The sequence below is a fragment of the Panthera tigris genome, chromosome B1, assembly GCF_018350195.1.
Source record: "Panthera tigris isolate Pti1 chromosome B1, P.tigris_Pti1_mat1.1, whole genome shotgun sequence".
NCBI lineage: Eukaryota > Metazoa > Chordata > Mammalia > Carnivora > Felidae > Panthera > Panthera tigris.
The window spans coordinates 43,118,305-43,143,115 of NC_056663.1; the positions used below are offsets into that span (position 1 = coordinate 43,118,305).

Sequence of the window (24,811 nt, forward strand, 5' to 3'; positions counted from 1 at the left end):
ATTAATGAATGGATAAAGATGTTATATAAATATATATGAATGAAAAATTATAATATAATATTACATTATATATATTTATAAATATATAAATTATAAATATTATATATATATGAATGAAATCTTGCCATTTGCAGTGGCATGGATGGAGCTAGAGAGTATAATGCTAAGTGAAATTAGTCAGAGAAAGACACATACCATATTACTTCATTACTATGTGGAATTTAAGAAACAAAACAAATGAGCAAAGGGTGGCGGAAGAGAGAGAGAGGGAGAGAGAGACAAACCAAAAAACAGAGTCTTAACTATAGAGAACAAGCAGATGTTTACCAGAGGGAAAATGGATGAATGGATGGGTGAAATAGGTAATGGGGATTAAAGAAAGCACTTGTGATGAGTACTGGGTGATTAAAGTAAAAACTTAAAAAACTTAACAGAAGACCATGGGGGAGAGGAAGGGGAATAAATGTTACAGACAGGGAGGGAGGCAAACCATAAGAGACTCTTAAATACTGAGAACATACTGAGGGTTGATTGGGGTAGGGGAGAGGGAAAAGTGGGTGGTGGGCACTGAGGAGGGTACCTGTTGGGATGAGCACTGGGTGTTGTATGTAAACCAATTTGACAATAAATTATATTTAATAATAAAAAAATAAAAAATAAATGTGGTTGTTGAGGAAGTCCCCTCTGAGATGGAGTCATTAGGTTTTGAGGAGTAAGAGCCCGCAGTGGGAAAATCGTCAAAGCCTCCACTCCGCTCTGTAATCCTTCTTATCCCTTCTAACTGAGTTTAGCATTAAAAGTAGGCTTTTCATTGAATAAATAAATAAATAAATAAATAAATAACAACTTACAAAAAACTTTTTAATTTTGATGTAATTCACACAATCTATCTTCTTTTTTCATATGTGCTTTGTTGTCTTTTATATCACAGCATATGCCAAGTTCATAAAGATTTACTCATATGTGTTCTAGGTGTTCCATAATGCTTTTAGATCTATGATCCATTTTCACTCAATTTTTTTATTGTTGTGATGTACCCATCTCACTTCTTTCTTTTGCATGTCCTAACATGCCATGGCACTTGTCCTAACACCATTTTGGGGAAACACTCTTTCCCCCAGTGGAATTGCTTTGGAATTCTTATAAAAAACTAGTGACTGTAAGTCTAATGTTTCTGGACTATATTCTATTCCATTGAAATAATGTCTATCTTTATCCATAGGACAGTACTACATTGTCTTGGTTATTTTAACACTATAATATGTTTTGGAATTGAGAAAAGTGTTTTCAATTTCAAATTATCTTGAAAAGTATGTTTTCAAGATTATTTTTTAACATTCTGTGTCCCTTGAATTTCTGTATGACTTTTAAAATCAACTTGTCGGAATTCTCAGGGAGAAGATGGCAGTGTAGGAGGATGCTGGGCTCACCACGTCCTACTGATCACTTAAATTCCACCCACATCTGCCTAAATAACCCAGAAAACTGTCAGAAGACTAGCAGAATGGACTCTCTGGAGCCAAGCTTAGACAAAAGTCCCACGGAAGAGGGTTGGAAGGGTGGAGAGGCGGTGCACACTACACAGACTGGCGGGAGGGAGAAGGGGAGGTGGAGGGGCAGCCCACCAGGCAAGGCAGAGCCCCTGAATCTGGCTTGCAAAAGCAGAGGGACCAGACTACTTGAGTTCTGACGGCCAGTGGGACTTAACATCCGGAATGTTAAAAGTCAACAGCTCTGCTGAGAGCGGGAGGGCAAGAGGACACTGGGAGGGAAAGTTGCTGAGCCCCGGAAGACAGAGCTCAGCTTGGCAGGGAACAAAGGTGCTGGCAAGTGCCATATCCCTCCCCCATTCCCCAGCTGATCCCAAAGGGAACCAGTTCCTGTCACCGAACTTGCATGCACCACACAAACACCTAACGCGGTGCTTCTATGGATCCATCCCTCCGATGGCTCTGCCTGCCTACCTCCTGGTGCTGCAGAGACCCTTCCACAGGGGCCACTGATGGCAAAGAGAGCTAAGTCTGCCCCTCCCGCCACTGTGCACCTTGTGGATCCACCATGGCTAATGCGTCAGATCCCATAGAAGCAGCACCACAAGCCTGGCAGTGCGCAAGTAGCCCAGACAGGGGTCACACCACTCCACAGTGAGTCATACCTCTAGGAGAGGGGAAGATAAGGTACACACCAGTCCAACTGTGGCCCCAGCGGTGGGCTGGGAGCAGACATCAGGTCTGACTATGGCCCTGCCTACCAACACAAGTTACTCTGGACAGCATAGGGGAAGTGTCCTACAGTTTCACGCCACTCTAGGGACTATCCAAAATGATGAAATGGAAGAATTCTGCTCAAAAGAAACTCCAAGAAGTAGCGACAGCTAACTACTTGATCAGAAATGACTTAAGCAACATAGCAGAACATGAATTTAAAATAATAGTCATAAAGTTAATCGCTGGGCTTGAAAAAGGTATAGAGGACAGCAGAGAATCTATTGCTACAGAGATCAAGGGACTAAAAACAGTCATCAGGAGGTAAAAAATGCTAAAATTAGGTGCCAAATAAAATGGAGGCGACCACAGCTGGGATTGAAGAGGCAGAGGAGAGAATAGGTGAATTAGAAGATAAGATTATGTAAAAAGAGGAAGCTGAGAAAAAGATAAAAAACTCCACCAGTATGAGGGGAGAACTGGAGAACTAGTGATGCAATCAAATGGAACAATACCCATATCATAGGAATTCCAGAAGAGGAAGAGAGAGAAAAAGGGGCTGAAGGTGTACTTGAACAAATCATAGCTGAGAACTTCCCTGATCTGGGGAAGGAAAAAGGCATTGAAATCCAAGAGGCACAGAGAACTCCATTCAGACCTAACTTGAATCAATCTTCTGCATGACATATCATAGTGATACTGGCAAAATACAAGGATAAAGAGAAAATTCTGAAAGCAGTTAGGGATAAACATGCTCTAACATATAAAGGGAGACCGATAATACTAGTGACGGATCTATCTACTGGAACTTGGCAGGCCAGAAAGGAATGGCAGGAAATCTTCAATGTGATGAACAGAAAAAAATATGCAGCCGAGAATCCTTTATTCAGCAAGTCTGTCTTTCAGAATAGAAGGAGAGATAAAGGTTTTTCCAAAAAAACAAAAACTGCAGGAATTCATCACCACTAAACCATCCCTCCAAGAGATCCTAAGGGGGATTCTGTGAGTGAAATGTTGCAAAGACCACAAAGTACCAAAGATATCACTACAAGCATGAAACATACAGACATCACAATGACTCTAAACCCGTATCTTTCTATAATAACACTGAATGTAAATGGGCTAAATGCTCCAACCAAAAGACATAGAGTACCAGGATGGATACAAAAACAAGACCCATCGATTTGCTGTCTACAAGAGACTCATTTTAGACCTGAGGACACCTTCATATTGAAAGTGAGGGGATGGAGAACTATTTATCATGCTACTGGAAGTCAAAAGAATGCTGGCGTAGCCATACTTATTCAGACACACTAGATTTTAAATTAAAGGCTGTAACAAGAGATGAAAAAGGGCATTATATAATCATTACAGGGTCTATCCATCAGGAAGAGCTAACGATTATAAATGTCTATACACCAAATACGGGAACTCCCAAATATATAAAACAATTACTCACAAACATAAGCAACCTTATTGATAAGAATGTGGTCATTGCAGGAAATTTAATACTCCAGTTACAACAATAGATAGATCATCCAGACACACAGTGAATAAAGAAACAAGGGCCCTGAATGATACATTGGATCAGATGGACTTGATAGATATATTTAGAACGCATCCCAAACCAACAGAATATATATTCTTCTCAAGTGCACATGGAACATTCTCCAAGATAGATCACATACTGGGTCACAAAACAGTCCTTCATAAGTATACAAGAATTGAGATCATACCATGCATACTTTCAGACCACAATGCTATGAAGCTTGAAATCAACCATAGGAAATAGTCTGGAAAACCTCCAAAAGCGTGGAGATTAAAGAAAACCCTACTAAAGAATGAATGGGTCAACCAGGAAATTAGAGAGAATAAATTAAAAAATATATGGAAACAAATGAAAATGAAATACAACAATCCAAACACTTTGGGATGCAACGAAGGCAGTCCTGAGAGGAAAACACATTGCAATACAGGCCTATCTATTAGCTACTTAAGTAAATATAATAATGTATTGTCAGGTTAACAACACACACATATATATATATTATTACAAAAGTGCAAATGATGGAAAGACATTAATGGAATTATACTGTTATGAGATTTTTACATTTTAATATTTAGAAAAAACAAATATGCTTTATTTGTTCATGAATGTTCACCAAATAAATTTTAAAATCTTTCATACCATTTACTATCCATATACTATGGATATAGATTTTATTATCTTTACCTTTCAATAGTATGGTTAACTAAAGATGCAAACTCATTTGTGAATTAGCACATCACAATAGTTAACATCCTTGGAATATATAAATACATAATAAAACTATCACCTGTTCTGTACTTTAACCATACCTATCTAGAAAACTCGGCCGTATAAACAGAAATGTTTTGGGAACCATGGTTAAAATTAAAGGGCTATTAGCATGCTCACTCCTTGATTGGAACTAAAAAGTATATACAAATTTTCATTGACAACATGATCTAAAGCTGTACTGTTATAGTTGCCACTAGCCACAAGTGGCTACTTAAATTTAAGTTAAATAAAGTAAATAAAGTAAAATAAAATGGAAATTATAGTTCTTTAGTTGCACTATCCACATGTCAGTTACTCAATAGCCACATAATCAGTGGAGACCATTTCTATAAGTACATAAAGCTCTACTGAAGCACACTCATCTAGATACTAACCCTCTGGAAACCAATACCCATCATTATAACTTCCTCCTGGTGATGATGGTTTTAGATAACAATTTGGAGGAGAATATCCAACATCACAGTGACAATTAAACTTATTATTGCAAACCTAAAATCAAAACCAAACAAAAAAAAAAGAGAACATTTTATGTACAAGATAAAAATTAAGTGCATTATTTGTGTCTGTTAGATAATGTTATTAAAATATGATAATTTCATATATTATAGGTAGTTTTAATGGTATTTTCATGCAGAAAGTAATTTTTAGAATAAAATCTAACATAAAAAATGTCAATGCAATATCTTTTCAATGTCATAGATATTTCCTTTTATTAGTCACTTGTGTTTTTAAATAAAAATAGGTAACATTATGATACAACTGAAATGCATTCTTCTAAAAAACTATAGAAATTGTAAAGCTAGAAATTATAAAATGGTGGGAGTTGGCATATAATATGAATTGTGTTAGATTAAAAAAAAATACCTGTGATAAGAGGGAACTTTTACCAAAATGATGGGGGAAAACAAAGAAGAAAAAGCATGCTTAACCAGAAATAGATACAAATGTATTTGTTAGAAATAGGAAGGCTAGAAAATATCTATAAATGTGACCTCGTGGATGAATCGAAAGGGTCACAGCTAATATCATCGTCAATGGGGAAAAAAACTGACAGCCTTTCCCCTAGGGTCAGGAACAAGACAAGGATGTCACTCTCACCATTACTGTTTAACATAGGACTGGAAGGGTTAGCCTCAGCAATTGACAACAGAAAGAAATAAAGGCATACAAATCTGCAAGGAAGAAGTCAAACTTTCACTATTTGCAGACAACATGATACTCTATGTAGAAAACCTGAATGATTCCACCAAAAAATTGCTATAACAAGTACATAAATTCAGCAAAGTCACAGGATAGAAAATCACTGTGCATAAATCTGTTGCATTTCTATACACCAATAGCAAAGAAGCAGAAAGAGAAATCAAGGAATCAATCCCATTTGCAATTGTACCAAAAAACAATAAGACACCTAGGAATAAGTCTAACTAAAGAGGTAAAAGATCTGTACTCTAAAAACTATAGAACACTTGTGAAAGAAATTGAAGAGGACACAAAGAAATGGAAAAGTATTCCATGCTTGTGTACTGGAAGAACAAACATTGTTAAAATATCTATACTACCCAAAGCAATCTACACATTTAATGTAACCTCTATCAAAATAACACCAGCATTTTTCATGGAGCTAAAACAAACAATCCTAAAATTTGTATGGAACCACAAAAGACTCCAGATAGTCAAAGCAATCCTGAAAAAGAAAAACAAAACTGGAGGCATCACAATTCCAGATTTTAAGCTATATTACAAAACTGTAGCCATCAGGACACAATGGTAGTGGCACCAAAAACAGACGTATAGATCAATGGAACAGAATAGAAAACCCAGAAATTGACACACAATTATATGACAACTAGATTGCCAACTAATCTTTTACAAAATAGTAAAAGTATATTCAATGGAAAAAGTCTCTTCAGCAAATGGTATTTGGAAATCAGACAGCTACATGCAGAAGAATGAAACTGGGCAACACTTTCTTACACCATACACAAAACAAATTCAAAATGGATGAAAGACCTAAATGTGAAACAGGAAACCATCAAAATCCTAAAGGATTTTGAAACCTCTTTGACCTTGGCTGGAGCAACTTCTTACTAGATGCTTCACCAAAGGCAAGGGAAACAAAAATGAACATGAACTATTGGGACTTCAAATAAAAAGCTTGTGCACAGCAAAGGAAACAATCAACAAAACTAAAAGGCAGCCTACAGAGTCGGAAAAGATATTTGCAAATTACATATCAGATAAGGGCTAGTATCGAAAATCTATAAAGAACTTATCAAACTCAACACCCAGAAAACAAATAATCCAGTTAAGAAATGGGCAGAAGACATGAATAGACACTCTTCCAAAGACATACAGATGGTCAAAAGACACATGAAAAGATGCCCAGTATCATTCATCATCAGGGAAATACAAATCAAAACCATGATGAAATACCACCTCACACCTGTCAGAATGGCTAAAATTAACAACACAAGAAATAGCAAGTGTTGGTGAGGATGCGGAAAAAGCAGAACACTTTTACACTGTTGGTGGGAATGCAAACTGGTTAAGCCACTCTGGAAAACAATATGAAGGTTCCTCAAAAAGTTAAAAGCAGAACTACTCTATGACCCAGAAATTGCACTAGTAGATATTTACCCAAAGGATACAAAAATACAGATTGAAGGGGGGTCCATGAACCCCAATGTTTTTTATGTTTGTTTTATTTTTTAAAGAGAGAGAGAGCATGAACATGGACAGGCAGAGAAAGAGAGGGAGACAGAGAATCTGAAGCAGACTCTGCTCTGTGAGACCAGAGCCTAATATGGGGCTTAAGCCCACAAACTGTAAGATCATGACCTGAGCTGAGGTCAGATGCTAAACCAACTGAGCCACCTAGGTTCCCCTACACCCCAGTTTTCATAGCATAGCAGCATTATCAACAATAGCCAAACTGTGGAGAGAGCCCAAATGTCCATCGACTTGTCCATATACAATGGAATATTACTCAGCCATCAAAAAGAATGAATGTTGCCATTTGCAATGATACAGATAGAGCTAGAATGTATAATGCTAAGTGAAATTAGTCAATCAGAGAAGGACAAATACAATATGGCTTCACTCATTGTGGAATTTAAGAAAGAAAGCAGATAAACATATGGGAAGGGGGTAAAAAAAAGAGAAGAGGGGGAAACAAACCACAAGAGACTCTTAATGATAGAGAACAAACTATGGGTTGAGAGAGACAGGTGGATGGGAGATGGGTGATGGGTACTAAGGAGAGCACTTGTTTTTATGAGCAGTGGGGTTGTACATAAGTGATGAATCACTGAATTCTACTGAAGCCAATATTGCACTGTATGTTAACTAAGATTTAAGTTTAAAGAAAAGAAAAGAAAAAACAGGGGTCAAAAGCAGAACAGAGAATCTAGAAATAGGTTCATGCAAAAATTAAACTTTAAGTAAGAAAGGAAAGAAACAGAAAAGAAACTGTTAATAATAGGACATGTAAGTGATCTTGGAGAAAATTTTGATACTAGTCACACAGCTAGGTCACTTTTTTCCTGGATTATTATATAAAATATGAAGCATTGACATGGCAAGGAGACACTAGCCACAGAGTTAAAGCCAAATGCTGGCTTGAAAAATTTACAAAATTTACAAAATTTCTATACCCTAATAGATAATTTCACAGTGAATGGACAAATAGAGAAATATAAATGGCAAATATGACCACACATACATGCTTAAGAACTTTATTTATTAACTAAATGTGAATTAACAATAGTTTAGCATGTGAGAAGAGATTAAAAAACCTGAGAAGCTAGTCTGGCCAGAATTTCAGAAAATGCACATTTTCATCCATGATAGGTGAGAGCAAACCTGGTACAATATTTCTTAAAAACAAAATATTTCTGAAAATGTAAATGCTGCATAAGTTTGACCGATCTGATTTCATTGCTACCAATTTAAGAAATGAGATAATTGTACAAAGGTGAGTGTACAACAATGTTCATTGTGCCATTAATAACATTAGTCAAGTAAAAATTTAACATTATCTAAAAGTCCATCAGTAAATGAATTTTCAAATATAGTATGGAGGAAACACACAAGGAAATAAATTGAAGTCAAGTAAACATTGACTAACTTTACATTAGTCAAGTAAAAATTTAACATTATCTAAAAGTCCATCAGTAAATGAATTTTCAAATATAGTACGGAGGAAACATACAAGGAAATAAATTGAAGCCACTAAAGAATAAAAGAGATCTGAATGGACAAGAAACTGCTCTCACAAAAATATGTGTAATACATGTAATATAAGTATATTAAGTGTGTGTTTACATATATATATCAGTACACATACATTCAATTGTAAGCAAAATTTATATAAGCATGTATAAAAGTATATTTGTAGTCTTCAACAAGCCCATTTCCAAAATTTCACACTCTTAATCTAACATAATAACAGACTGCTTCATTTTGCATTTTTGTACAAAGTTCACCGCTTATTAGCCCATGAGGCCTTTAATAATCTTAACACATAAATCATGTACATAAGTATAAGTAGTGGAATCCATTTCCTTATTTAACTGCAAGTTTCTAAAAGAAATTTCCATATAAAATAATTCTTAACCTTATTACTAGTGGAAAATGCTACTAATGGATTTTAAACACTATATATAAAAATAGAGAAACTATTACATACCCCATGTCCACTGCAATTTTTTACTGAGTCACAATTTGTTTTTACTGGGTTCTCACTTCTTTCTCTACAGAATCCTTTATAACAATACTGAAATGTTAAAACAACCAACAGAAAATATTTAAAGTCAAGAGTTGAGCGATTGTACTTGATACAGAAATTAGATGCAGAAGATAGATACAAATACACATGCAAACACACGCACGCACGCACACACACACCACTCTGGATTTCATGACATCTACTCCTTCTAATAAAAGAAGCTGGGAGTCCAAATGGCATATAATTACTACACATAAAATTTTGAGAATGAGATTCTATTTTTCCCATGAGGGAGCACAGCTGTGAGTTTATTGATACTAATTGGCGTAAGAACAAAAACAGCCAATTTGTACTATTTGTAATGAGCTAGGATCTGGCTTTGCATTTTCTATGCATTTTTATAGTATATACTCAGATTGACCCCGTAAAAGAGATGTTTTTATCCTCATTTAAAATGTTTACTTATTTATTTTTGAAAGAGAGAGCACAAGCACACAGGCACAGAGAGAGAGAGACACAGAATCTGAAGCAGGCTCCAGGCTCCGAGAGCATAGAGCCTGATGCCAGGCTGGAACCCACAAACCGCCAGATCATGACCTGAGCTGAAGTCGGATGCTTAACCAACTGAGTCACCCAGGGGCTCCATCCTCATTTTATATTTGAAAAAATAAATGTGCTGTTTTGGGGACATGCATAAGTTATTGATAGAGCCAATACTCAGTGCAGGAACTACTTTAGTCACAGAGCCTCATATTGATCAATGCTAAATATCAGTGTTCTTATAATTTTTATATTTATTTCCAACTTTAATGACAATATCTCTTGTCTTTTACATTTGCACCGTGTTCTAGAGAAAGTTATTTAATCCCTCCGTGCCTCAGCTTATCCAACTTCGAATTTGGAACAGCAATTGATAACCCAAATTTATTCAAATGTAGGTTATAAGGATGAAATAATTTGTTGGACACACATAGTAAATGCTCACTAAACACAAGATACTTTTTAAATTATTTGTTTATTTACCTCATTTTCATGTGGACTTTAAGTGCTTATTCCTCTATCCAGATTTTAATTTAATTTTAATATCTTTAGGGAAGTCAGTAAAAATTATCTGTCGGCTTTTCTCAGGTTATCTGATAGAATATACATTGTATGATGAATAGTCTTAAAAATCATTATTTTCTATCACCATTAACCAATCATAAAGGATAGAATATCAGTTGTTCAGTAACTGGAAGTGCTCTGATGGAGCCAGCAAGAATAACAAAATTTTGAACAAACCAGCATTACCTGTGCACAAATCATTTTCATTCTAGTGCTCCTTAAACATTGCCATTGAGGCAATAATAACTAGTCATATTTCATTGGGTTGTCTTTAGGGGGAAAAGTCAGGAAAAGTTAAGACCCATGCTTCTGATACAATTTCCTTCAAGTAAACGGATCAATTTGCAGCTGGCTCTTTTGTCATGACAGCAAAAACAAGAGACGCTACAAAAGTAGCTAGGCCTGAGCAATGGTTGAGATGATGTTTTGAATATAAACTAATATATAAGACTTCCTTCTTTGAACAAGAGACACAAACAGTATCCCAGAAGCAGCCATACCATGTTTCAAAGAAAAGAAAAAACAATATAAGAAAATACATATTTCCTAAAGAGAAATGCCTGGATTATATAAGCATATCTTTGTAGAGTCCCAGGTAAGAAAAAGGGAGTTAATTTTATTCATCAATTCATTGATTAGCTTATCTAGTTTTGGACATTTAAATGTCCCAAACATATCCCTTTTCAAGTTTGAAATGAATGTGCTGAGATATGTTCATCTTCCCTGGCCTATGTATGTGAACTAGAATCACTTCTCCTGTTCTAAGCCTTATAAATAAAAAAATCAGAAAGCTTTCTATCATATCCAATATTAAGCAAACTTGCATTGCTGGAATATGCTTATCTCCATGCAGTATACTCTTCACCCAGTATATAACAGTATTCAATATATGAGTGTTTTATTTAAAATTTCGTTATGATTAATAAGGAAGATGTACTTTTCTTCTAGATGTACTTTCTATTAGATGTTAATAAATAAAGTCTCCCTCCTCTCCCTCTTTCTTTTTATCTATCAAGATAATTTTTACAAAGGACCCACATTTAGTGAGAGTAAGATAAAGAAGTCTTTCCTTTCCAACCACTCTGAAATCAACTGAACAAGGAAGAGTAACACATAAAATAAAGTATATCTTGGATGAATTTTTTAAATAACCACAGAAAAACTCCACATCAAATTCACTCACAACAGCTCCCCTTTTCCTAATTAATGTGAGTAAAGGAGTATCAGAAAGAGGCAATTTGAAGATAAAAGATTTAAGAACTTCCTGGGATTTTGAAATAAAATGAAGGCCCTGGTGGATAAAATGAGGCGAGGAAGCAACATCATCAAATACAATGGTAAAGGAGAGACCCTGGTTGATCAACCTTGAATGCTCTGGAGGAACTGCAGCCTGAGTAAGAAGGAACAGGAGAGGAAGAAGAGTCAAAAAGGCAGGTAGGGAAGGGTGGCTAAAATGCAGAATTATCAATGGAAATCTGTCCTCAAAACCACACAAGTAGTTAGCTTTCATATTCACTACTCACCTCTCCTTTCTCTCAGTTACAAAATTTAGTCGACACAACACTTTTATTCCAAAGGAGAAAGTTTAGAAAGGTATTTTGTTTTCTAAAGCAACTGAATTAATGGTGACTACAGAATTGGGGCTTTTCAAATGGTTTGTCCTCTAGAAGAGTGCCATCCAATGCAGTATCATGGCCTAAAAGCCAGTTTCCACAATGAAGACTGTCATGTGACAAACCCCTGTCACATGGAAAAGGCTGCCAATTAGGTTTTTTTTTTTTTATTAGCAATAGTGTGAGAGTAAAAAGTCGCGCCAGTTTAAAGCTCCTACTGAACCAAATAGGGAGAAACTTTCTTCCTCCCTCACTTCCCCCCTTCCCTTCACTTCCCTTCCTACCATTTCCTTCCTCCCTCACTCCTTTTTTTGTTTTCCCCACATGGGGACATTGGCCAGTTGGGCATAGGCTAATGATCAGACTTTCCCAGGAGAGAATCACTGCTGGAGAGATGAGTGAATTGATCTGTAAAGCTTTAAGCAGTCATACGGCTGGTGGGACAAATCAGCACAGTAATCTGTGGCATTTGTATATCTAGTTCCCATATGGTCTCATTTCAGTTCTTGTCATTGTAATTGTATTTTCCCTGAAGGTAAGATGTTGTTTCACTCTCACTACTTTTAAGATTCTTTGTCTTAATTTTCATAAATTTAATTATGCTGTATCCAACTGTGAATTTTACTAGGTTCATCCTATATGACATTCTTTCAGCTTCCTGCATTTTTAGGCTTATGCCTTTTGGCAAATCTGGAAACTTTCCAGGCATTATTTCCTCATATACTTTTCCATTCTTAAATTCTTTCTCTTATTCTTCTAGAATGACAATATCATGGATGTTATATCTTTTGCTATAATGTCACACATCCCTGAGGCTCTATTCATTTTTTTTTTCAGTGTACTTTCTGTTATTCAGATTGGGTATTTTCTATGGTTCTATCCTCAGCTTTACTGATTCTTACCCTGCCACCTTCATTCTGCTCCTGAGCCTATCACCGAGTTTTATAAATTATTATTTTTTAAGTTTATTTATTTTGAGAGAGACAGAAATATTTATTTGTGAGTGGGGGAGGGACAGATAGAGAGGGAGAGAGAGAGAATCCCAAGCAGGCTCTGCTCTGTCAGCACAGTTCGATGCGGGGCTCAAACTAACAAAACTGTGAGATCATGACCTGAGCTGAAACCTGAGCTGTATAATTTTTTTTTTATTTCTAAAATTTCCAGTTGGTTCTTTTTTATATCTTCTCTGTGTGTGCTAGAACTTTCTATTGTTCCATTAGTAGTTTCAAGAGCAGGTTTGTAATTGCTCTTGAAATACGCTAATGATGGCTGCTTTACATTCTTTAAAGTATATTGGTGTAATCTTGGTGTTATGATGTTAGTGTTTTTTTCTCTTTCAAATTGAGATTTTCTTGGTTCTTGGTATTAAGACTGATTTTTTATTGAAACCTAGATATTTTGAGTATTATGCGATTCTGAATCCTGTTTAAACCTGTTTTAGCAGTTCTCTGTTAGAGTTCCAGACAAGGGACAAGGGATATTACCTGAGATGAGAGGGCCTCCTAATTACTACAAGGGTCAGGGAAAGACAGACACCAGTAGGCTTCTGTTCATACCACCCTGGTTAGAGTGAAGGTATGACCACAATTCTTTCTATGTTGTGTGGTTGAAGTAGAGCAGTTATTATTTAAAAGTATACTGTTTGCTTGACTGCCCCTTTGGATAAAGAAGTCAGGCTTTCCTTGATGACTCTTTTTTGTCAGTTCCATTTGGCACTTCTGAGTTGCTAGCTTTTCTGACACCCAGGTTGCAATACATGAGGCAAAAATGAAAGGAAACTCACTGCTGTGTTGTTCCTTGGATTCCGAAGTCCCTACCTAGTCTTGCCTTTCTCTCTTCAGCTTTCACAGTATTATGTTAGCTTTACATATAAAATTGTTTTTAACAGTACACAATAGAAAAGTATGTATAGTACATCATTCTGGAACCCCAAATCTCTACCTGTAATTTTTAATCATCACATAATACATTTATCAATATTTTCCTTTATATTTAACTCATTTTGTAGCATTTAATAAATCTTTGAGTATATCAGACCCTAAGCTTTCTCTGAGGTATTTATTAAAACATTTTGATCTGCAGTTCCTCTGAAATAATATTTTCTATTTTAGTCTAGATATCAGTTTATCATCATACCAATATTGCAATGCTTTAATTATTTTAACTTTACAATAAATCTTGATATTTGGTAGTATGAATTTCCAGTTTCCATTTTCTTCTTTAAAATTACATTCACAATTTGTTATTTGGGTATTGAGTTTAGTGAGTTCTTTATAGATTTTGGATACTAACCCTTTATCCCACATGTCATTTGCAGATATCTTCTCCTATTCCACCGGTTGGCTTTTTTTGTTGATTGTTTCCTTCACTGTGCAGAAGCTTTTTATTTTGATGAGGTTCCAGTAGTTCATTTTTGCTTTTGTTTCCCTTGCCTCCGGAGACATATTTAGTAAGAAGTCACTGTGACTGAGGCCAAAGTGTTTGTTGCCTGTTTCCTCTAGGGTTTTGATGGTTTCCTGTCTTACATTTAGGTCTTTCATCCATTTTGAGTTTATTTTTGTGTATGGTATAAGAAAGTGGTCCAGGTTTATTCTTTTGAATGGATAAAGAAGATACGATGTATATACATACAGTGGTATATTACTCAGTGATCAAAAAGAATGAAATCTTGCCTTTTGCAACAATGTGGATGGAACTAGAATGTATTATGCAAAGCAAAATTAACCAAAAAAAAAAAGACAAATATCATATGATTACACTCATATGTGGAATTTAAGAAACAAAACAGATGAATATAGGAGAACAGAAGGAAAAGTAGGATAAAAACAGAGAGGGAAGCAAACCATAAAAAGCGTTTAAAGACAGAGAGCAAACTGAGGGGTGTTGGAGGGGTGTTGGGCAGGGGGATGGGCTAAATGGGTGATGGGCATTAAGGAGGGCACTTATTGGGAAGAGCACTTGGTGTTATATTTAAGTGATGAATCACTAAATTCTACTGAAACCATTATTACACTATATGTTAACGCACTTGGATTTAAATTTTTAAAAAAATTAGTGACCATTTTGTATTTCTGCCCTTTGCATTTGCATATAAACCTTTAAGTCAGTTTTCAATTTTCAACAACAATGCATCCCCTCCTCCACCAAAAAAATAAATAAATAAAAGCAAAACCAAAAACAAAAATCTGGAGTTTGATTTTTGATGGTATCATTTTCATTAATTCATTTTGAGAACATTGACATCATAACAATATTAAGTCTTAAAAATAAATGAGGATGGTTTATCCCTCTATTATGTAGATCTTCTCTGTCTAGCAATGCTTTGCACTACTTTGCAATTGTCAATGTAGAAGCTGTCTTGCGTGTCTTTTATTTTAGTCTTCCTAGGTTATAAATGCCTTTAAATGCTATCAATGTCACAATATCATGATGCTAAGACTCTTTATAAAAATTTCATTTTTTACCATTGTAAAGCTATAAAGACATAAAGTCACAGGGCTGCTACAATTTCGGCTTGTGAAGGAACAGCAAGACAACTTAAGCCAAAAAAACAATATTTAGTAAAAATCACAAACCACAGAATTTCCATGTGCAATCCAAACAGTACAAATGCATGTTTTGTAGGTTTTTCCCTGACTTCTCACTCACTATATTGGAAATATATATCCACGTAACTATCAATTATTTACAAATGTCACTGGATAAATATAGTATACTGTAATTTGTCTGGCCAACCTACAATTGGGTGTTTAATGTGTCTTCATTTTATTCTCTATTGTAACTCACATCATAATTGCTCTATACAAATGTATATTTCTTATATCTAAAAATTAATTTATGATTACATTAGAAATAGCTTAAAAAGTATGTTAATATATTAATCTTTACACATTTCTAAATCACTTTCTAGAAAGCAGATGCTAATTTATACTAGGTTTAAGATGATAGTAAGGTATGCTTCTCACCATCAAATATTATTCTCAATGCCCAAATAACACAAAAATAATGGTTACATATTCATTTACTTTGTATTTACTTAATCACAAGTTAGGTAGAAGTTTTTCATGTTTCTTAGTCATATGTTCAATTTCATGAAATTTTTTTTGCACTGATCTATATCAGTGTGTGTGCATGTGTGTGCATGCACACATATACATAATATACACATATATTGTGATATACATATATATTATGTGATGTTTTCTCTGATACCAACTGGGTGTCCCACAATTCCATATAAGTCAATTCTGACACTATTTGGAGTTAAAATCCGATTGCACAACTTGAAAGGTTCAATGCCACAAGACTGCCCCCATTTCAGATACCAGATGCAAATCCCACACCATCCACACTTTTGACCAATTGGCTATAAATTGGAGACTCCCATGGCCCCCTCCTCAGGTTTGCTAATTTGCTCATTTGGCTCACAGAACTCAGGAAAACACTTTACTTATGTTTACCAGTTTCTTACAAAGGATACAACTCAGCAACAGCTAAATGGAAGAAATATAGAGTGCAAGATATATTGGGAGTGAAGGGGCAAGGAGGAAGTCATAGTTTCCATAACATCTCCAAACATCTCATCATTGCAGCAAGTTGATTTGTTCATCAGTTTAAAAAGTCTCTAAATCTCAATGTTCAAAAGTTTTTATAAAGTTCAAACTCTAGCCACACCACTTTCCTTTCTGAAGGTCTGTGAGTGAGGCTAAAAGTTTAAACTCTAGTCATTTGGTCTTTCTGGTAACCAACCCCATCCTGAACCAGTCTAGAAACCCACCCTAAGCCACCTCATTAGCATAAACTCAGGTATGATTGGGAGGGGATGAATAACAAAAAACATTCCTATCACACAGGAAATTCTAAGGGGATTTAGATGCTCCATGCCAGAAACCAGGGACAAAGACCAAATTATACCACACACACAGACACACACACACACACACCATTTTAGTGTGTATTAATGAAAGATTAAATTAGTTAATGAATTTACGCATTTGCTCTGTCATATTTATTGTAAATTATTTTTTCAGTTTAGATTATCTTTGAAAGGATGACATATTATTTTTAATGTAGTCAGTACTAGTATCTTTCTTTGTAATACCTCATTTTTATGTCATTTTTATGTCAGAATATCTTTTCTCATTCTGAGATGATTACTAGTCACTTCCATTTTCCTCTGAATTTTCATTTCTTAAAATATTATATATTAATGCAAATATTTTAATAAAATGTGAGGTAATTGTTTACTTTTTTCCTTTGGTCAACTATTTTTTTAAACTTTTTATTTATTTATTTTGAAAGAGAGCAAGAAAGTGTGAGCATGGGAGAGGCAGAGAGTGAGGGAGAGGGGGAATCCCAAGCAGGCTCCACACTGTCAGCACAAAGCCCAGTGCAGGTCTCAATCCCACAAATCATGAGATCATGACCTAAGCTGAAACCAAGAGTCACATACTTAACCAACTGAGCCACCCAGGCACCCCAGTCAACTAATTTTTTAATGGTACCAATTTAAAAATCTTTTATTCTGTTTCTCAAAATTTTTAAGAAAAAATAAACAAAGCTTAAACTCTGTTTTATTTTTGTGTCTTGTGGGAAGGCCAAATTTTATATATGTATGTATATATATGTGTGTGTGTGTATATATATATATATATACATGTATATATGTGTGTGCATATATATATATGTATATATGTATGTGTATATATATATGTACATGTATATATATACTTGATATGTATATCAAACTTATTCCCCTTGTCAATTACAGAAAGATCAAATTCTTGGCTTGGCTTTTTTTTTTTTTTTTTTTTTTTTGCTTTTCTTTGTTGTTCTTAGGTTGTTCTGACTTACTTTTTTGGCGTATTATCTGATTCTTTTTTGTTCTTTGTTCACACAAATTTTTGCAGATTAGATCCTGGCCTAACAAAGAGGCTTAGATTCTTAAGTATGAAAAAACAAGTTTAAATATCTACAGCAAAACTTATAATAAAAGAATGACAGATAATGAAGCAAGCATTCCTTTGACTAAAAGAAATTCCGTCCTTCCAATCTTAAGATCATGATACAGTAACCAAAATTTGTAACATTATTTATAAATGAAAAATTTGAAATCTCCCTCTCTCTCTCTGTCTCTCTCTCCAGGAGGAACTGCTTGATATCTCAGTGAAGATTCAGTTTGTCCAGGGAGGAAGTGAGTTCAGGGTCTTCCCAGACTACCATGTTGGACCTCATCCTTCCTTATATCTCTCACTTTTTTTCTTTCTCATGAACAAACACATTCATACACAGATACTCAGACACACATACATCGTATATGGAACAAAGTAAAATTTTTATTTACCTTATTTTGACCACATATTGTGCCATTATGCACTTGAGTAAAATCATACTCTGAAGATTGTGTTTCATTTCTCAAATATGCTGACAAACATATATGGCCTCCAAGGTAAGTATATTGAACATTAAAAGTTTTCACTGGTACTATCTGTGAATGTGTCCAGTGACAAACTATCTTTCCACAAAGGATATGCCTGGCAATATAAGGCAAAAAAAGGTTGCTCATATGTCTCTTAGGAACACAATATATTAAATCATTAACAATTCAAAACATGAAGATAATTCAAAATGTTATTCAGATCATAACACCAAAGTTATTCAGAATATATGAAGTATGACAAATAAATTTATCTGTATATACTAGGTTCATCTCTCATTTATATTAACTTATTTTTGCATGCGCGCGCGCGCACACACACACACACACACACACACACACAAACATGCATTTAAAAAAGTATAGTAGTCTTGGGCGCCTGAGTGGCTTAGTCAGTTGGGCGGCCAACTTCCACTCAGGTCATGATCTCATGGTTCATGGGTTCAGGCCCCGAGTCAGTCTCTGTGCTGACAGCTCTAAGCCTAGAGCCTGTTTTGGATTCTGTGTCTCCCTCTCACTTCCACCCCCCTCCCCACTCATGATCTATCTCTCTCTATTTACTTTGCAAAAAGTAAATAAACATTAAAAAAATTTTTTAAGTATAGTAGTCTAAATACACACCGAAAATTGCAACCATGTTTGGCACAGTTTCCAAATTGATCTGCGTGAAAATTCACTTCTTGTGCACATAGATAAGTAGAAACTTTAGCAACTGAAAATATAAATAGTTACAATTACTAACCTTAAAAAAACAAAAGTGGTAAATTAATATAGAAACATCTGGACAACAGCAGTGCCCAGTAAGTGTCATCTACTAGAATTTTTTAGTGTCATCTACTGGCTACACAAGAAGGAGAAACACTAAAAACTACCCACTTGAGAATAGGAAAATTGTGTCAAAGGCAGAAATGATTAAGAAAGCAGTCATTTGCTCTCTTACCTACAATTCTAATATTCTACTCCTCTTTGCGCCAAACACGTGAAATTTGATTAATATACTATTTTTTTTGTTCTGTAGTTATTAGGCCTATTTTGCCTCTTGATATAGTTCAAAGTCATAATGATTAACTATTTTTTTTTCAAATTTGGATTTTAAACAAACATTACCCTTTATTGTGGCTATAGGATGGTTTACTGACTGTAGAAAAATACAGTTTGAAAAGGAACCCCAGAAAAAAGATACAACTATTACATTTTCCAAATAATGCTTCACACTGTACATCTGGATCTCGGCATATTCCCTCATAGCAATAGGCAGTATTATTATTACATGGTTCTAAATCAGCAGATTTCACATCAGGTACACAAGCCGCAGATGTTCCATTGCAAAATTCTGGAAAATCACATGGATCTGTCATTTTCCTACATAAACGTCCTCTTTCAGCTATCTATGAGACAAAGAAAAACAAATATATTTTTAAAGTAGTAAACCAAAAAATGTAAAAAAAATTAAACAAGAACAGTGTATTTCTATCATTTCCATTATTATTGCATTTTAACTACTTAAAGTCAAATTATGAATTTACTTGAAACCGCGAGTGAAATAGATTGGAAAAAACCTAAATGTTCATCAATGAATGAACAGATTAATAAACTGTGGTATATTCATGCAATGGAATATTTTCAGCCATATAAAGGAGCACTGATACATAGGCTACAAGATGAATGAATATTCAACACTATGTTAAGTGAAGAAATCCAGACACAAAAGGTCACATATTCTATGGTTCATATGAAATAACCAGAATAGGTTACTCCAGAAAGAACATAAATTGGTGCTGTCCAATTGGTGTTGTCCAGCCAGGACTGAGGGGAAGGAAGAAAGGAGAGCAAGTGCTTATTAATGCTCCAGGAGTCTCCTGTTTGATTGAGGAACTTGTTTTGGAACTAGATAGAGGTGGCAGTTGCATAACACTGTGAATGTACTGAGTATCACTAAATTGTTCACCTGCAAATGGTAAGTTTTATGGCAAGTTTTTCTTCACCTAATCCTTTTAAAGTCTCTACCAAATGTAAGAATTGTCCCCATTTTAAAGAACTGCCCTTTGGGTTGTAGAGAAAGGGCAATGGGCTGTGTAGAAAAGCCTTATTTGTTCAATCCTGCTGATTTGGAGACAAAGGACAAGGTGAGCGCTCTGGTGAAGGGAAGAGCAACAAGGTTTATTGCTAAGTAGCAGAAACTCTACGCTTGCATCCTTGAAGACAAGGGAAAAGTGGCTTTAATTACTAGCATAAAGAGTGAAAAACACAGAACAAAGTAGAATTATATTAGGATAGATTTTACTGACAGACAACCTGGCAAATTTCTAATCAGATTTTGATTGTCGTTGACTCCTGAAAGTGACACAAAAAAGGCAAGATGAAGCAATCCCCAAAAGTCAAATCTTACTGAGTCTCCTTTCAGGTGTGGCTATAAAGGAATGTGAAGGGGAAATTTCCCAAAGGAAGTTAAGGATTCAATTCAATTACAGGACCAGTGGTCCCTTGAAAAGATAAAACTTGAATAGTAGACATGCTATATGTTGCTGACTACTCTACATGGACTCCTTTTCTGCTATTCTCAAAATGAGAGCCTTATTGTTATTATTGTTATTATTATTATTATCATTATTTGTTTATTCAAACATTGTACACCAACTGTGTGTTGGGTGCCTTATTTTTAATTTTTTGTCATAAGTTGCTTGGTTATGAAGAGCTACATTCAGATATGACCAAGAGAAATTCATAGCACCCAAATAATCTGGAATTGATATTGAATAATAACTGGATGGGCCCTGAGTAGAGACTAAAAACAGTGCAATGGAAGGCATAGCTAAGAAGGCATAAAAAGATCTAAGTACATCTTCTGAACTTAGAAATCAATTATGTATGAATCAGGTCCATAAAGTTACATATTTGAAGTTGTGCAAAAAAAACAAAGCTTAAAAAATGCTAAAAAAATGGACACACAAGAACACACATTATGAAAGGAAATCATGTAGTATTTTGAAAGCTTACCAGACAAGTTCTTCTATCACAGCATGGTCCACTGCCACACTCTGCGTTTCCAATTAGAGTACAACTTACAGGATTACAGCATTTTTTGTGAGCGCATTCCTAAAAGCAAATAGAAAACAATAATAGGAATTTTCAACAAAATATGTAATTGTATTTATTGTCAAAATACACAAAATATTTCCCTAAGTTAATTACAATCATAGTATGATTTTTACTTCTGTATTTATTTTTAACACCACTTCAGTTAAACTTATATTTTCAGCATTGGAAAAACAATGGTAATGAAATCATTCATGCTTCCATGCTCAAGGAATTGACTGTAAAAAACTCAATGCAATTTCTTTCAATCTTATAGGAATATATAAATGTATGCACTCTAAATTCTTAGATTTTTTTCATTCATTGTATCATTAGTACTTTTCTATCTTACCAAACCTCTTCAAGATATCATCTTTGGAATATTTAATAACTTATGGATGTGACAGAGTAGAGGTCTAAATTATAACAACATTTTATTAACATAAATAATGTTTCAAAGAAAAAAGTTTGTAATTTTTTTTACTCTCAGACCTTACATTAAATATTAATTCTAGAAATTATTAGATAAGAGAGCACAAAAATATTAATGGCTCTTCATAATATACTTCCATTTCCTTCTTCCTGTAGCATAAAATAATGATATGTCGCAAGACTGATAGTAATATTTAAAAATTAGTAAAGTGGATAGTCACAAATCACTATGTGTTTATACTTGCTTCAATATTAATATTTTTTTTATTAGTATACAGAAAATTTTACATATCTGCACACTATTATTTATTTAATATTTCTGTGTCTATATTTATGTTGATGTATTCATGTGTTTATTTCCTTTATTTGTAAGCATTCTATTAATGATATTAAGCCCTAGCCACCAACATATATCACTACATTTAAAATTTGTCATGACAACTTACTTTTGTTTGGGTGGGGTTTTTTTGGTAACTTTTTGATATTGTGATATTGTGAAATGGTCGACTCATAAAATCTAAGAACTATCATCTTTTTTTCTGGTTTTGTTCTTTAAGTTTATGGATAAAACTTTATTCCACCATGATCCCACTAAATATGTGAGTTTATAGTATGTGTGTAAAATGTTTGTGTTATATATATATGTATGCATTTCTTTTCACTTTACATTGAGTTTTTTTAGTATAATTCACACATTATATATTAGTTTCAGGTGTACAACTTTGTGCTTTGACAAGTTTATATGTTATGCTGTGTTATTCACAATATCAATGACTATATCCCTTACACTATGCACTTTATTCCTGTGACTTATTCATTCCATAGCCTGTATCTCCCTCTCCCATTCACCCATTTGCCCAACCATTCCCTTCACACTGCTCTAGGAACCATCAGTTTGTTCTCTGTATTTATATGTCTGATTCTGCTTTTTGCTTGTTCATTTGGTGGGGTTTTTTTGTTTTTTTGTTTGTTTTGTTTTAGATTCAACTTATGAGTGCAATAGTATGTTACTTGTCTATCACAGTCTGTTTTCACTTAAAAATTGTCATCTAGGTGCATCCATGTTGTCTCAAATGGCACAATCTCAACCTTTTCTACAGCTGCATTATATCCCATTGTGTGTGTGTGTGTATGTGTGTGTGCATGGCACATATATATATACACACACACACACATACATGTGTGTATATTAATATATATATTTATTTATTTATATTTATTTATACACACACCGTGGTATATATACCACTTTTCCTTATCCACTCATCCATTGACAGTAGGTAACTTCCATGTCTTGGCTATTGTAAATAATGTTGCAATAAGTGTAGGGGTGGATATATATTTTTGAAACAGTGGTTTTGCTTTCTTTGGGTAAATATTGGTAGGGGAAATATTGAACCATATGAATTTCTATTTTTCATTTTTTGAGGAACCTCCATACTTCATTCCCTAATGGCTCCACCAACAGTATACAGGGACCCTTTCTCCTCATCCTCTCTAATACTTGTTATTTCTTATGTTTTTGATTGTTACCCATTCTTTCTGGTGTAAGGTGAGATCTCATTGTGATTTTGATTTGCATTTCCCTAATGATTAGTGATGTTGAGCATCTTTTCATGTGTCCATTGGCCATTTGGATGTCTTCTTTGAAAAAATGTCTATTCAACTTCTCTGCCCCTTTTTAAATAATGTTGAGTCATATAAATTCTATATATTTTTTGTATATTAATCCCTTATCAGGCATCTCATTTCCAAATATCTCATCCTAATCAGTAGGTTGCCTTTTTGTTTTCTTTTTTTTCTTTTTAAATTTTAATTTAGTATATTTAACATAACAGTGCTATATTAGTTTCAGATTTCATACATCACACAGTGTTCATTATGACAAGTGCACTCCTTAATCCCATCACCTAATTAACTCATTACCTCAGCTACCACTCCTCTGGCAAACATCTGTTTCTTCCCTATAATTAAGAGTCTGTTTCTCAGTTTGTGAGGATGTTGAGAAAGGGGAACACTTTGCACTGTTGGTGGGAATGCAAACTGGTTCAGCCACTCTGGGAAATAGTAAGGAGATTCCTCAAATAGTTAAAAATAGAACTACCCTATGACCCAGCAATTGCACTACTAGGTATTTAACCAAAGAATACAAAAATACTACTGAGTATATATTCCCAAAATACAAAACACTCATTCAAAGGAATGCATGCACCCCAGTGTCAATAGCAGCATTAACTACAATAGCCAAATTATGGAAACAGCCCAAGTGTCCGCTTATTTATAAATTGATAAAGAAGATGTGACATGTATGTACAATGGAATGTTATTCAGCCATAAAAAAGAATGAAATCTTGCCAATTGCAATGACATGGATGGATCTAAAGAGTATTATGCTAAGTGAAATAAGTCAGAGAAAGACAAATATATGATTTCACACATATGTGAAAGTTAAGAAACAAATGAGCAAAGGGGAAAAAGAGAGCCAAAGAAACAGACTCTTAACTATAGAGAACAAACTGATAGTTACTAGAAGGGGGATGCATGGGGAGACGTGTTAAACAGGTGATGGGGTTAAGAACTGAACTTGTTTTGATGAGTTGTATGGTGCTGTATGGAACTGTTGAATCACTATATTGTATATCTAAAAGTAATATTACACTGTACGTTGATTAGAATTTAAATTTTTTTAAAAGTCTATTTTGTCTAAGTATTGCTACTCTGGGTTTCTTTTGACATACATTTCCCTGATTAGTGTTTCTCTATCTCCTCACTTTCAATCTGCAGGTGTCTTTAAGTCTGAAATGAGTCTTTTGCTTCGAGTCCATTCACATTCCAAGTAACTTTTGATAGATATTTATTGCCATTTTATTGTCTGATTTGTGATTTTTTGATAGCTTTTCT

At 34.5% G+C, this 24,811-nt stretch overlaps 1 protein-coding gene across 2 annotated transcripts in view; it reads right to left on the bottom strand.

The window, feature by feature from the left end:
• Positions 1 to 24,811, bottom strand: part of LOC102960701 (A disintegrin and metallopeptidase domain 3-like) — a 124,200-nt gene that overhangs the window by 16,927 nt on the left and 82,462 nt on the right. For both annotated transcript variants that reach the window (XM_042983406.1, XM_042983405.1), the window contains exons 13-18: positions 21,401 to 21,499; positions 19,596 to 19,791; positions 19,025 to 19,115; positions 18,311 to 18,500; positions 9,212 to 9,298; positions 4,899 to 5,013 (exon numbers count right to left, since the gene is read on the bottom strand). In XM_042983406.1, coding sequence (XP_042839340.1) covers positions 4,899 to 5,013; positions 9,212 to 9,298; positions 18,311 to 18,500; positions 19,025 to 19,115; positions 19,596 to 19,791; positions 21,401 to 21,499 — 778 coding nt within the window. The remainder of the gene's footprint in view (positions 1 to 4,898; positions 5,014 to 9,211; positions 9,299 to 18,310; positions 18,501 to 19,024; positions 19,116 to 19,595; positions 19,792 to 21,400; positions 21,500 to 24,811) is intronic.